Raw genomic sequence first — 16188 nt, forward strand, 5'->3', positions numbered from 1 at the left:
ACTAGTGGCCTCCCGCTCTTACTCTCTTGACATGAGGGACAGTATCCAGGTTATGGTTGGCTGAATGTAGGGAATGTGAAGGACGATATAGGGATAGGAGGTTAGACAAAATGGGGGCCCCCATGGGAAAGTAAGACATTATGTGCGGTACATAGAGTATTGAAATGCACAGGCTTCTCCATAGGGAGCCAGTGCAGTTTATGAAGCAGAGAAGAGGAAGGGCAGCATTTTTGGAGGGAAAACAGCAGTCTAGCCATGCAAGTTTGAGCCCACTCGAGTATACTAACCACTTACTTGTTGACTCCCAAGTGTGGAATATTGCAATAGCCTAACCAAGATGAAATAGCTGCCTGAATGATGATTTGACGGGTGGAAAGGTGGAAACATGCAAGAATGGGCTTGAGAGTTCGCCAAAGTCCGAAACATGTGCCTGCCTCCGATTTTGCCTGTGCTTTAAAAGTTATGGTGGTATTTACCCAGGCGCCTATATTATTTACAGCAGTCTTTGGTGGGGGGGGGGGGGGGGGGGGGGCAAATGAAGGGGGCCACCAGTGATCGCCCCAGAAGAAGGTATCTTTCATAATAGGAGAATTTCATTTTTTTAACAACTTTATCTTATGCAATAAACTGTTCAATTGGCAAGTAAACTGTCTGCAAAACACCAATTAAAACTGCAATGATGCTGGTAACTTACTGAGTCCACTTTAATGAAGGGCTCAACTATAATGTTCAGAGCTCTGAGGGGAGTATGGTTATCTATGCCACTCTCAGAATGCCCTGTCAGCAGTACGTTTTGTGATGGAACTTGGTTCTATTTTATGAGAAACTTTCGTGCTGAGGTGGAGTTTACAAACTGAAAAAAACTGTTGAATTTCGTATTATACGATATGATTGGAAATGCTGAAAGCACATTTATTCTCATACAAGCAGTGATTGCGCCACAGATACTTTGGCTCTTTATGAAACTAATTCTGAACTAGTGTAGTTCTGCAAGCAGTACATGTGCAGTGTTGTATCCTTTCCCTCTGCAAGTAAGTGTAGACATGGAATTTATGTAATGCAGGAAGGAGATTCCACCGCCTATTTCTCTCTTCTGATGAATCCGCCTGCTACGAATGATTCACAAACGAGACTGGAAGTCAAGCATGCCTGCACATAGTTGGTTTATTTAAAACTCTTGGAAGAGTTATGTGTTTTACAAGTTTTTCACGGATATTCTCAACACTTGGCAGATTTACTACTCTGTTAAGAATGTGTCCTGAGGCTGCCGTGCACGAGTTGATGAAACGCCTGGAAGAAATTTAGTAAACCAGGGGCTCACTTTAGTGTGTCACTGCTCATGCTGCTTCTGTTTCATATCACAGGCCCTCATGACAAGATGCAGGCCAAACTGCACGGCGTAACCAATATTGGGGGTCTAGGCATTTCATTTCAGGGGACCATAGACAACTTTGGGTGATGCGTTTTGGAATAGTAATTTCCTCAGTCTAAAAGGAATACTATAATCTGAGATTGTACCAACTAATTTTCTGGTTTGATCATTGTACCATGATGCTGGGAATTGGGTTTATGGTGACATTGGTCGTGGTGATTGTGAGTGCAAGTGCTAGAAACCAATTGTCAGTAATGTGCAAGATGGAGAAAGGAAATTGAAAGTCTTTACTGAGCTCCCTCACAGTGATGACTATAGAAGGCACAGAAGATAATAATTTGGAGAAGTGTGGTCTGGATGCCGACTGGCTGCAGCAGTGCAGACTCACTCAGTCAATCAGTGTTTTGTAGAGCTCACTGCTCACCCGTTAGGGTCTCAAGCCACTGGGGGAAGGGGGGTGCAGGGAGCCAGTGGAGGTCGCGGAAGTGTTGGGTGATGTGGTTCTGCCTTAGGATATCGAGGAATAGTCTGGCTGCGGAGTACTGGACGGTCTGGAGTTTGCAGAGGAGTTTCTTGTTGATTTCGGCGTAGAGGGCGTTGCCGTAGTCCAATATGCTGGTGATGAGGGCGTGAGTAACCGTTTTCCTGTAGTCGGCGGATATCCATTTGAATATTTTACGTAGTATGCATAGGGGGTTGAAGCATGCGGAGAAGCCAGCGTTGATCTTGCGATTCATTACGAGTAATGAGTCCAGTATGATGCCAAAAGGTACATGCATGGTCTGTCGGGATGGGTGGGTTTTCGTGGGCGGGGGGCCACCAGGTGGGATCCCATGCTGATGGGGTGGAGCCGAGGGTGAGGCCTTCTGTTTTCTCCGAGTTGAGTTTCAAGGTAGCTGTTCTTCATCCAGGTTGTGACGGCATTCATCCCTTATTGGAAGTTGTGCCTGGTTATGTCGGGGTCCTTGGTTAGGGAGAGGATGAGTTGAGTATCATTGGCTTAGGAGATGGTTATCAAACCCCCATGTGAGTGGTGACTTTGGCTGCAGCCACCTTTGCGGCACAATATGGAGAACTATTTCTGCCATTTTATCGGTCAGACATTCCTTCAATTTGATTCCCTACTTGCAGCTATTTGCAGCCACCATTTTGGTTTTGTCTGCGCCGTTGGATGCTGAGGAAATGGAATTCCAATAAATTACAAGTGCAGACTAACAATTTTAATTGCCATTACAACATCCTTTTTTTAATGGATGGATTTCTCTGGATTGTACATATATACTTATTCACACACCATCGTTTGTGGGAGATAATGTATAATTGGGGCCTTCACTTCTTACCAGAAATGATGTCTGTTGATTGCCTATAGTCCCTGTGGTGGCTGTGTAATAGGATACTTGTGTTTTACATCTTCATTTTATGTTCCTATTATTTTATTTTAGAGGTCCAGCATTAATATTATTACACCCTAAGGTCGCTGTATTCTTTTCTCTTGATGATCTTTTTTGCTGCTTTATTTCAGCCACCAATTTCTCGTCTTGAAAATGGTTAGGGATATTTTCATCCTTTTCTGTTCTAGTTTTCCTCTCTTTTTTCTTCTTTCTTTAGAGTTTCTAATACTGTTACTTGTTTTCAGCCAACAAAATTGTCAAGTAAAGAAACAATGGGTCAGAGACTTAATTTATTTGTCTATTTCTGGAAACAAATATGGAGTTGCTATCCTATGCAATAAACATTTATGCATATATTGTGTTTCTCATTAATACAATTTTGAAGGTAGATGGCTTGTGGTTAAACTTAAAGTTAATGAAATGGATCTATGTGTTGTGAGTAATTAAGGCCCATATCGTCCTAGTACAGAGTTTTGTAACAGTGTTTAGAAACATTTCAGAACATTCTGATTATAACTTTATTTTAGGAAGGAATTGTAATCAGTTAAGCGATCCCTTTGTCGAGAGAAATTCCTTGGTCAACTTTGTTCTTATAACTATAAAGCATTTAAATGTGTTGCTCCTCAAAGGGCTCCAACAGATTTGTGAAGAATTTTAATCCTGACCTTGGGGAATATTCACAGACTCATCATACACAATATCAAATTGATTATTTGTTTTCAAGCCGAAATATGAACCAATCCTTAGTTAATTCTGAAATTGGTTGCATTCTCATGTCAGACCATGCTACGGATTAGTCTAATTTCAATATTCTCCATATTAAAGCAAAAAACCCCAGATGGAGATCTAAAATGCTTTTTTAAGTGATTTCTTATCAGGCTATGAAACGTGTTAAAGCCTTTTCGAGTTTAATATGATAGAAGACACCCCAGTTCGATTTATTTTGGAAACTCTTAATGTTGGCTCTTGGGGCATTATAATAAGCTATGTTTTTATTAAGAAGAAGAAGAACGCTGAAAGGAAATCATTAGCTACACTAGATAAGATAAAAAAGTGGAACATAAACATTTTAAAATATAAAAATAATAGACCTGATTTTGCAGAACTTATTCATTCTAAAATACAATTCAATAACACTGCCACAAATAAGGCTTGTGGGTATTTACTTAAACAAAAGCTAGATACTGTGGGGAGTAAAAACACATCTAGCTCTCTTCTAGCAAATTATCTTAAGTTCAAAAAGAAAATCAACTGTTAAGTTTATTGTTAACGAACGGGGCAGAACGTTTTCAGGGATTCAGAAACTTTGGATTGCTTTATCCAATATTATCAGAATCTCTATAGTCCTGAAAATACACAGTCAAAAAAATGTTTCGAAGAGTATTTTTCCAAAATGTATTCAACTGTCAAGGATACTATTGATCTTGCTTCTTTGGGGGATTCAGACAGTTGAGGAATTGTGGGTGCATTAAAAACTTCAAGCAGGCAAAACACGCCATCCTGATGAATTCACAGTAGAATTATATTTGCAATTTTCCAGAATGCTAAATCTGGTGTTATTTAAACTTGCAAGCGATTTCACCTCCATAAACACTTCCAAGGGTTCATTTACCAAAGCCAAGCTATGCCTTATTCCTAAAAAATATAAACATCCAAGTTTATGTCAAAATTATAGACCAGTATTACTTATAAACATTGATTGTGAAATATTTGCCAAAGCCTCTACTTTGAGATTAGGCACAATCATCACGAGTTTTGCCAAATGCGGTCATATAGCAGATAATTCCAGAAATTTTTTAAACATTTCATAGCAGCACTTACCCTTCATGCTGGAAAAGTTTTCAATGGAGTTAATTGACTATTTTATGAGGGCTTTTAAATGGCATGACTTTGGCCAAAAGTTCTTAAGATTTAAATTTCTTTTTATACTCTGCTCCAAAATCTTCAGTTATAGTTAACTGTGTTCGAATTCCTTATTTTCATTTGAAGCACAGCACTAAACAGGGTTGTCCTTTACCTTCCCTACTTTTTATTACTGCATTTGAACCATATTTAGCACGGGTTAAGTATGCTACAACATTTTCTGGGTTTATGTTTAAAGATCAGCACATTAAATGTACTGCTTATGCGCAGAAACATATTGTTTTTCATGTTAAACCAAGTGCTTTCTCTACCAGCTTTCTTTAAGGAACTTAATATTTTGTCCACAAATTCAGAATACAAGCTCAATATAGCTAAATCAGAGTTTTTACGGTTAAATAAATATTGTGTTAAAGAACCTTATGCTCGGGTTGGTCTATATTTGGAATTCGTCTAAGATTAAAGATTTAGAGATCTGGTATTGTAGCTCACTTAAAGATACTATTAATGCAAATACTGTTGACATAGATAACATTAGTCGTCGTATTCAGCAATGGACCCCTTTGTATCCATCTTGGTGTGACTGGAAGGATACGATTAAAATGAAGATTTTTCCCATTATACTTTTCTTCTTTATGAGCTGATCAGTAAAACTCTCAAAATTATTTTTTTACTAAAATGATGGTATACTCTCCAGATTTTTTTGGAGCAGGAAAAGAGCTCAGATATCACTAGAGAGCCTAAAAAACGAATCCAAAATATTGGCGATGTTACCTTCCTTGATTTTATGAGCTAATTAAAGGCCTTTTGCTTGATCTTCCTGCAAAACAGATAAGCTGTGGTTTAACTTAAACATGCCATTGATTTCACCATTTTCTTACAATCACATACTCTTTATGTCTGCCCGCATAAGTTGTGGATGCCAGCGATACTTTTGTGAGCCTGTACTTTATTAAAATCATACATGATTCACAATTTACCTATGTTAGAGTGCTTTTATAATACTCCCATTTGGTTTAATAAATGTATTAGGAAGGATTTTGTTTTGGAGAGATTAGGCAGATATAGGATTACTTTCTGTTTCTCAGCTCTTTACTGATAAAACTCGTATTCCTTTTTCTGAATCATCTCAAAAGTAAGATATTCCTGCACATATCACTAGATATAATTCACTTATTGTCATTCTCAGATCTGCATTTACTGTTTTGCTGCCTTCTACTCTTGATAATCACAGGATAATTGATAATTCTCTACATTATACTGTGCATGCAAAGACCTATTTTGTGTATAAGTTGTTTGGTTCTTTGAGATTAAATTCAATATCAGGCTTACCTAGGAAATGGAATTAGAAGTTGCATGGCCTATAGATACTTGGAATACAATATGGACAAACGTCCCTTGTAAAAGTACCATAGGTACCAAGGGCACTGTGACCTTGGAAGGCTGCAGCACTTATTGTGCCACCCTTAGAGGCCCTGTACCTACTTATCCTTCTTTCTTTTTTTTCCCACTTTCTCTCTCTCTCTCTCGTTGGTGCAGAACAAAGTGAAGAGTCGATATAGCACACATCCCTAAGTGCCTTGCCAACAATCCACTGCCCTGGCATAGGTAAGCCACCCCTCTAGCAGGGTGCACTATACCTGTGGTGAGGGTACGGGTGCATGAGCCCTGTATCCCCACAGTGTCTAAGTCAATCTTTAGACATTGTAAGTGCAGTAATGCCATAACGAGTACATGGTCTGGGAGTTTGTCATTACGAACTCCACAGCACCATAATGGCTTTACTGAAAACTGGGAAGTTTGGTATCAAACTTCTCAGCACATTAAACCCACACTGATGCCAGTGTGGGATTTAATGAAAAATGCACTCAGAGGGGATCTTGAAGATGCCCCCTGAAAATCGACCTAACTCTAGGGACCTGGCTGAGTGACTGCTCGCCAGCTGTGACCACCAGACATGTTTCTAGACCCCTGGGTCTACAGCCTGCAGCTCTTGGGGTCCTGAAACAAAGCACATCCTCGGACGAGGTGTCAAGCCGCCTCCTACCCTCCTCCACCCCCCTCCGGATGGGCTGGGTCCGCAAAGGGGAAGCTTCAAAGGCCTGCCGCCCTTTGTGAGCTACCCCAGTCATTTTCTGCTCCTAGAAACTGGCCCCCACCGGTTCTGACCCCAACTTTGGGCGGGAGAATCTGCAGGAAAACCAAGTTAGGGTGAGAGGTGTCCCCACCTATGCCAACCCCACCCCTCAGGTGGGGGAGACGAGGTGAAGCACAACTATCAGTCCTCGCCATCTTCAAGAGGCAGGGACCCCGCCAACCAGAGTGAGGCTTATGTCCCCTCCCACTGTAGGGTGGAATAATAGGGGGTGTACCCACCCCAAGAAAAGGACCCATTGGTACCGACTTGTAACTACCTGTAACACCCCTAAAATTAGTATTTAGGGGCAACCATGAACCTTGGTTCCTCAGACAAGAACTTACCAGAAGAAGCACCGAAGAGCCGTCCTGAAGAAGAGGAGGACACCAACTGACTTGGCCCCAGCCCTACCGGCCTGTCCTGACCTCAAAATACAGCAAAATCCCGGTGTGTCCAGCGGTCAACCAAAAACTGTCTCCTGTGAGCATCGGACTTGCTCAAGACCAACCCATCTAACTCTGGACGACTCCGGGAGTCCCCCACCACTCAGCACCCAGCACCTGGAGCCCGCATTCGAGGGGCCCAACACTTTAAGGAGGTTTCCTCGGCGAACCTAGCCTGGGTTGCAGTGACGCCTGAACACCCACAAGCTTCTAACCAGAGCCTGAAGTTGTTATCGGTGAGATCTCTCTAGCCGTGACCAAAGGCCACACTCCGACCGCCTTCCTGACCAAAGCGGTCCGATGAGCCCAACCGCGACGGCCCAACAAACTCAGTCTGTAAACGCTTGCAGTCACAAGGTTGCAAAGATCCCATTCGCCGCCCCGGTCACTTAGCACCTCTCAGAAATCCCGACCAACTCTGTTTCTTGGACCATGACCGACGGTCCACACTGAGAAACCCTGGGATTCCAGACGACCGCATCCTACACCTGGCCGCCTCAGTACCGCGGACAGTGTAGTGTTTGTGCTGGTAATTGGGCCCTTCAGTGCTAATCTCGACCAAAAGAGCTTTTTGTTCTATTAACAAGGTGGCCTTCCCGTCGGCAGTCCCCAAGCCAAAGGCTGTGCTTAGCCCCTTGGCTAACAATTGGCCCCTGCACTCTGCACCCGGCCGCTTCTGAGCGGCTGGCGGTGCGAAGTGAGTGCCCACCTAACCGAATCCTACTTGGGGACCGTACTCTCACTTTTGTTCTTTCAGGACTAAGAGGGCCTGGTGAGTAACCTTGAAAAACTGTACACTGTAGGATAAAACACATTAACTTCCTTCCATTTTCTTAGGAAGTGTACCAGTGTGGTATCTAGAGATATCTCACTGAGTAAGAAAAGTAATTATAAAGTAATTTTGACTGCTTACTGCCAAAGTACCCATTCCTGTTACAAAAGCTAATTCAATATCAAATGCATATTCGTGATACGTTGCCTTTGAGAGTACAATAATGCCTATGATTTGGTTCTAGTAATAAAATAACACTAAATAATAATTTTATACAAATCAACTGGTCTGAATTCAGTCTTTCAGTGTGTGACACCATTTCTTGCCTGCGTGTGTACAATAAATGCTTAAAACTACCCTCTGATAAAGCCTTACTGCTCCCAACACTACCCCAAATAGAGATATTATCTACTTTTAGCTCTGCCTACCTTTGGGGTTCCACTGGACTCTGTGCACACTATACCTTACTTTGGTATAGTATATACAGAGCCAGCTTTCTACATAGTGTCATAAACTCCTGCAAAACCTCAAAGGTACTTCAGCAGAACCATGTGATATCAAAACAGTACTTAATTTTTGTAGATCAGCTGCAGTCTTCTAAAAATATGTACACTATTTAAAATACATTTTCTTGCATATTATGGATGTATATTTCTAACTAGAGGCCAAAGTGACCTTTCCATTTGTCTGAAAATGGACTGAGATGGTATGCAAACCAGGCAGCGAGAGTACCTGAAACAAGAGTGGATATTCTATGCATGGTAGCATGACGGCTAAGTTGAGGGAATAATAAGGCAAAAATAGTTAATTTTTTGTCAGTGATCCTGTGTTGATCATTCACGAGAGTTATTGACTCATATTTGTAAGTGGTGTGATACTAGGATATAAAATAATTGTTTTTTTGCTTTCAGTAAGATGACTTTGGCCACATGAAGGGCTCTGAGGCCCAAAATGCAGTGAAGGGCTTTGCGGCTCGACAGAGCAGGAGCACAGAAGGAAGGTATCATGAATATCAATGAATGCATCACCAAGTGATAACAATTGGAAAATGAATATTTTTAAACCATATAAAACCTTGAAAGAAGACATTTTTGATATGTAATAGATAAATATTAATTATGAGGAATAAGTGCCAGTAATGCGAAAGGTGGGAGACCTGAACCCCGATGTGGCGAGTGCATTACAGAAAAATTTATGATTTCAAAGACCGGTTGAACTAACCACCAGACAAACAAACATTTTCAACATTTTGGCCAGTAGAGACTATAAGAATGATCAATATAGGGCATGCCAATCTCAAGGTTTGCTGAATACATTAAGAGAAAATCTAAATCTGCTTTTTAAGGGCATGTATAAAATGTCTGGTGTACCAATGCTACCATTGAAAGCATTAGTAAAATATCTATTCTACTGATCGCGATGCGCTTTAGAATGCTGCATGTCAATTTTGAAACTATGTATGATTGGAAGTCGACTTCCCTGTTGTCGCTTTTTCCATTGTGTAAACTGCTGTGATTAGTCTCTCGCTACCCACTTGCTGGACAATGTGCACCCATTGTGTCCTTATTGCAAAAATGAAAATAAACTTTTTTAATAAACAATGGCTTCTGCTTGCATTAGTGGCAACAATGTATGTGAGGGCCACAACAAATCAAATTATTTTTGGCACCTAAAGTATTTTATCATCAAGCAACAACAAAAGGCTCAGCTGACCCTGAAAAGTTCAGTAACGTGCTGAGGCAACTGTGCTGTCTTGTTATTCATTGCATGATAAACACAAAGTTATCATGACTCAAGTGGAAAGAAACAATATGTTGAGTTCATCCTGGCCATCCCATGGGTCACCTCTTTTTAAAGGCTACATTAGATCTTTTGTGCTCTCACCTCGGAGTTTTAATGTTAAAAATGTTCTCTTACAAAGAGATCTGACACTGTGTTGACATCTGAAACTAAAAGCTTTAGTACATGTTCCTGGAGGAAACAAAGATTGCACTCTAAAGTGGTAGAGTTGATCTCTTTTGAAGTAACCCAGACTTTGATGTTGTGCAATTAAACAAAGTGTTCAGAGCCAAAGCACCCTGACAGGGTCCTGGATTGAACTTAAATTGCTTATGGTCCATCCACGGCCAGAACCTTGGGACATTTAATAATTAGACAATGTTTACAATCACATCACCTGCAATTTAGATTTAACCTATTTTAGATGCAGTATTTTATAAGCTGTATTTTAGAGGCAGCAATGAGACCCGCCTTTCAGAACTACCCTTCCACTTCATTTCTACTTAGATATGTAGAACGTGGTACTGAATAGGCAGCTGTAGAGAAGGGGCTGGTTGAGCCATCACATTTTTGGCACCCCCACCTCCCCCCCCTCCCTTGGGTGGTTGAGCTTCCACAATGGGCATGTAGCACATTGGCTTGAATTTGATATGTTGTCAAAATACATGGACTCGATCAGGCAGTTAAACTTGACACACTGCTATAATATCAATACCTTTTAACCATCTCTTTGAACTATGTGAAAGCAAAACCATAATTTTAACTACATCATAGTTTTGAGGTATTTATTTTAAGCCTGGGTGGCTAACTCCGCTCCGCTCGCAGAGTTTTCAGCACTCCGCGTTACGTGGTGCTCGCAGAGCTCCGAAAAACTTGCATTCGTCAACATCAAGTTGGCAAGCGCGAGCGAGGAAACTCCACCTCCCGGTGGGATTTTTCCTCATTCACGCTTGTCAACGGAGATTTCTCACCGTGGGTGGTCGGATTTCGCAATGCGAGTGGCTGCATATGCTCTCGCTTTGAGAAACTGTCCATTCGCATTGAGAAAGCTGCCGCTCAAGTAGAAAATCTACTTGAGCGGCAGAAAGGAGGCAGCACCAGCTTGCACTGGGAATGGTGCTGTTAGAGATAATTTCACAGTGCGGACAAACACCCGGCTTTAGAAATTACAGCGAACTGCATTTTTCAGGCAACAGTCGGAACACCGTGGTCTAAACCACAAATGTTCAGACTCCGCAAGCCCTACTACACATGCCTTAACCACACATATGCCTTAACCACACATGTGCGTGGTTTAGGCAATGCGCAGTAGGGCTTGTGGACAGACAGAAGCAGGGAGAGATCCATGTGAGGTAAGTGGGGGTGAGTGGATGTACTTTTGTGGGATGGGGTTGTTTTGTGGGCTGGGCGTGGGTCGGGTTGTTTTAAGTGGGGCTAGGTCGGGTACTTTCGAGGGCTGGGGGGCTCGGGTTGTTTTGTGTGCTGGGGGTGGGTTGGGGTTGCTTTAAGTGGGGCTGGGTCGGGGTAGTTTTCTGGGCTGGGGGTGAGTCAGGGTAGTTTTCTGCGCTAGGGGTGGTTTTTTGAGCTGGGGGATTGGGGCTAGGTTTCAGGACTGGAGGGGTGGGGCAAGATTTCAGGGCTGGGGGTCAGGGGTCGCTTTCAGGGCTGGGGGGTTGGAGTAGTTTTTAGGGCTGAGGGAGTGTTGGGATAGTTTTTCAAATTAGGGGTTAGGGTATTAGGCCTCAGGGGAGGGGAATGGGTAGTCGGGGTAGTTTTTAGGGCAGGGCGGCCAGTTCTTAGGGCTGGGTCAGGCCTGGCCAGGGTCAGGTTAAGGGACAGGGTTCAGGGACAGGGTTTTAGGCATTAGAGCAAGGGGAGGGCACAGTGTGGGGGCTGAAAAAGGGTAGGGGTATTTGCACCTCAGGGCGGGTCCTAACTTAGGGCGGTGGGGTGAGGGGTGGCGACCTTAGCCACCCATACCCCTTTACCATGCATACCCTTACCACGAAAATACATAGTAAAGGCATGCGTGGTAAAGTAATGCAGTCGTTATTCAGACCGCATAGTTTAGGCATGCGGGATTAGGGATTCCGTTGTTCCGTCATACAACTGCATATATCTAACACAGTTCCCTGCTTGTGGAGCACCGCATAGCACGGAGGAGTTTTTTTTGCACTTCACGGAGTTCGAACTCCGCCCAGGCTTAGTGTACTGTTTTATTCTAGTATTTTTCTTTTTACTTGATTCTTGAGAAGATTTTAATTAATCATACAATAAAGCATTTTACATTTACATTACAATACAGTAGAGACAGCAAAACAAGTTGTTCGGGTCTATAGTAACTACTTTTACATTAAAGCTCTCAGGCTTGTCCATAATAACTTTTGGTTTTAAGAGACTTAAATAAGCAAGCCCATTACCAAAATCTGTCACAAAACTGAAAAGTGGAAATCTTATGCAATTTCCTGAAAATGATGGCAAAAGATAGCCTGACTAAATACAAAATCAGTTTAATTTAAAAAAAATTCATTTTTCAATGTACTTAATTGGCTACATCTCACATGTCGGATCCTGATTTAAAGCGAATGGGGAAATGTCCCCGAGTTTACTAAAGCTTGTTGGGGAACTTGTTTGGGAGCAAACTAAATTAAAAAAACACGGAATGGTGCATGTACTCACCTGGCACTGCACGTGTGGATTAGTCAAAAGGCAGACTGAGGCGGAAAACCAATATAAGATGAGATGGAATAGCACTTCAGTCAGGAAGCCGCAGAAGACAGTGAAAGGGAAGAGGAGAAAAGACACAGTTAAATGAAAAGGCAATACTGAATGCAGGAGAAAGAAAGGAGATAAAAGGCCACGTCAACCTGAAGGCAGAAAAGCTGGATGGCTTAATTTTAAATCCTATAAATAAGGTCTCCCTCAGTTACACTCCAATTTACACCACTGATCTGCAAGCTACACGCAAACACGTCTCAAATTTAAGAATTCCATGCCTAGGTAGGTCAACTAGTCAATGTTTTTTATTTAAACTCCAGTACCTGCAGCCATGTGTCTTATGTCCTTATAAAGAAGGGTAGAAGTACCAGAATGCAAAGAGCCTTAACTGGAGTCAGGAAACGTAAGCTCTGCACAAATCCCTGCAGTGCGATGAGCCATATTTCATTAAAACTTGTTATTAAAAGAATGATAAACAATACCAAATAAATGAAATAAAAACTCAATATTTAACATATATAACACAATCTACCAGTCCCTCTATGGCAATTCACCTCAGCAATTACTAAAATACAGAATAAAGTTATCAGAAACCCAAGTACAGATCAAAATCCCTCAAATAGCTGGTCACAGAATTCCATACTGTGAAAACCTTGAGAAAAATCTTCTATCTATTCTTGGTGATGAATATAGCTTAATGCCTTGAACCCAGTTTTTTAGAGTTTATTAATTCAGCCTTCAACTTTATCATGATTCCTACTCTTCCACTTCCTAAGAACTACCCATTTAGCTGTAATCACCGTACAAACCCAAGAATAAGATTGGAAGGTTTCATGCCTTGATTCAAAGTCGTCTTCCTGCCTCAGTGTAAGATTTGTCCCCTACGTCAGGTGATCCTTTACAGATTTTTCTCTCCAAAAATCTAGGACACGGTTCCCTCTCAGTGAGGTGCATTAATACCCACCTCATTTTAGCATTCCCAGCACGCACCTAATTCAAGTAACTTTTCATGTTTCATCTTCATTGGATTCCAGTGCATATCCGAGGCAGTTTATTGGCTACATCTCATTTGTCAGGTCATGATGTAAAGCGAATGTGGAAATGCTTCAATTAATTCAATTAAAATGAGTACAATTTCAACCTAATTATTTAAAGAGGCCACCGTGCCTCACAGACACACCCGGTTCCCTTTCCAAAAAGTTGAAAAGCCCCTTCCCCCTCTTGACCTTTTGGTTCAGTTGACACAAGCCCCCACCTAGTATAGTTGGCCTGGAACCAACAGGGAGGGAGGGGTTAATTAATTAGGGTGAAAACATAGTCAGAGTAATGCAATTACCAGTAAGTAATTAGAGCATTACTTTCTCGTATGTTTCCCCCCCTAATTAATTACTTAATGAGACATATCAAGCAATAACATCGATCAGGACAGCTGATTATTTATGCACCACACAGTTTATTTAATCCTGTAACCAAACCTCCTATTACTTCATAGAAGACAGCACTTCTAACCCCAAACCCTCCTTCAGGTCAATTCCCTGCATCACTCAGTAATGTTGTAAAAACGTAGCAGGTGTAGCCCATGTTGCAGCCCTATAAATGTAATCCAAAGATGCACCCTGAACCCCTACATGGCTCTAGTGGATGTACCTTCCACCCTAACTGGACACGGAGTTCGTTCATCTCTATATGCAAATGCAGTCAGAGACCTGATCCGCCTATTCAGAGTCTGAGTGGAAGGTTTAGAACCCTTCCTAGCAGGCCCAAACTTCACAAACAAAGAAGAGAAATCCTGGAATCAGAAACGCTATCCATATAAAGCAGAATAGCCCGCTTGACATCCAAGGAATGTAACTTCACCTCTTCTGGGGAAGAAGGATTTGGATGAAACCCTGGTAAAATAAACTCTTGATCTCTGTGAAATACTTAGGGATGAAGGAAGGACCAGGACGTAAAATGACCCTGTCCTCGAATACCCTAAAGAAATGATGACTTACTGATAAGGAACCCAACTCCGCCAACCTCCTCCCTGAAGTAATTGCAACCAGGAAGAAAGTTTTCAAGGTAAGTAATCTCAAATCCACCTTCTCAAGAGGTTCAAAAGGAGACTTCTGCAACACCTCCAGGACTAATGAAGGATCCCATGATGGGCACACTGGCCTAGCCGGAGGCTTGAGAGTAAGAAACCCCTTAAAAAGCCTCTGGACGAGCCCATCTGCGTCTTGTAAATTTCCCCAAGACATTCAGAAAGCCCTAATGGCTGCCCATTGAATCTTCAGAGTAGAAACCTTTAATCCTAATGAAAAACCATGGTGTAAGAAATCCAGTAACTTCACCAGCTCAACTGACTTGGGGGCTAAATACTTAGTAGCACACCATGTCTGACAAATGGCCCAATGTCTGGAATAAGAAGAAAGAGTGGAAGCTCTCCTGGAAGCCTGAATGGATGAAGCCACCTTCTCAGAGACCCTTTTTACCTTTAACCCTGCCCTTTCAACCTCCAAACCGTCATCCTCATGGTTCGCAATAGTTTGACCTAAAGGCAGGGAAACGCTGGGGCTGGGGGGGGGGGGAGGGGGAGGTGAGGGAGGAGGGGTTTGAACTACAGGAAGAAGGAACCCCTCACTGATCCTCATGGACATTGTTAGATGGTACCAAGCAGCAGAGCGGGCCATGCTGGAGCTACCAGTATCACCACCGAATCCTCTCACTTCAACCTGATTCGAAACCTCAGAAGGAGAGGAAAAGGCAGAAAAGCATAAAGTATCCCCTTTGGCCAAGGACAAGACAGGGCATCCACTGCTCAAGCCCTCTCCTCACTCAACCTTGAGCAGAACAGGGGAAGAAGGCCATTCTGAGCTGATGCTAACAAATCTGCTACTGGGGTCCCCAACTCCTTGCAAATCCTGTGGAAGGCCTGCCTGGTCAGACAAAAGTCCTGACAGGAGAGACTTTTCCCTGCTCAATTTGTCTGCTCTGACATTCAGCATCGACCGAAATAAATCGTTCTCAGCTCTAGTAAGTTGTCCTGTGCCCATAGAAAGATCTGATCGGAGATCCTTGACAATGCTGGAGAACTTGTGCCTCCGTTTGTTCAGATAGGGTTGGGCTGTGTTGTTGTCTGTTCGAACCAGGACACAATTGCCCTTCAACGTGGGAGCAAAAGCAAGCAGAGCCAGATGAGTTGCCTCCAGCTCCCTCCATTTGGAGGACCTCAACTACTGCACCCTTGACCACAGGCCCTGCACTTGCTGTGCACCAATCTTAGCTCCCCAACCAGCCCAGCTGGCATCGGTTGTCAAGATGAGCAGTGTTCCCTGGGACCAATGATCCAGAATGTGTCTCACCATCCTGTTCAGATGGAACCTGGCCCAAAGCACCAGAAAAAGTGTTGCTGCAAGATCTCCCTGCATCCAGTCTGCTGCAGCAGGATTGACCTGCATCAGCAACTCTGACAAATATGAGTGAATCCTGTTGATCCTATTTGTCAGCAAAACCAATCCTGCGCTGGTTAGAAACCTTGTGCCAATGAAAGTCTGGTCCTGAACAGGCGTCAGATGGGACATCTTCTGATTTGTTTAAATAGATGGGTGTGCAGTTCCTAGGACAGGTAGTGATGGTCAGGTCTGTGGAATAACCTCCCATTGGAGGAAGTGCCCTCACACACCCCGAGAGGTCTGTGGCTTCATCATTTGGGTGTGCTCCTCATCGGGCAGGTG

At 42.7% G+C, this 16188-nt stretch overlaps 1 protein-coding gene across 8 annotated transcripts in view; it reads right to left on the reverse strand.

Annotated features, from left to right (window-relative positions):
- The window catches only part of LOC146857922 (ADP-ribosylhydrolase ARH1-like), a 153036-nt gene that overhangs the window by 112648 nt on the left and 24200 nt on the right, over window positions 1-16188 (reverse strand). For 5 of the 8 annotated variants that reach the window (XM_085648647.1, XM_085648651.1, XM_085648645.1 and 2 more), the window contains exon 2: window positions 12434-12507. The exons of the other annotated variants lie outside the window; for them this stretch is intronic. Coding sequence is in view for 2 of the 5 variants with exons in the window: in XM_085648645.1 (XP_085504771.1) it covers window positions 12434-12507 (74 nt within the window). In the remaining 3 variants the exon portion in view is untranslated. The remainder of the gene's footprint in view (window positions 1-12433; window positions 12508-16188) is intronic. 8 annotated transcript variants of the gene reach the window in all.

Source organism: Triturus cristatus, chromosome 3_2 (genome assembly GCF_964204655.1).
Source record: "Triturus cristatus chromosome 3_2, aTriCri1.1, whole genome shotgun sequence".
NCBI classification, from domain to species: domain Eukaryota; kingdom Metazoa; phylum Chordata; class Amphibia; order Caudata; family Salamandridae; genus Triturus; species Triturus cristatus.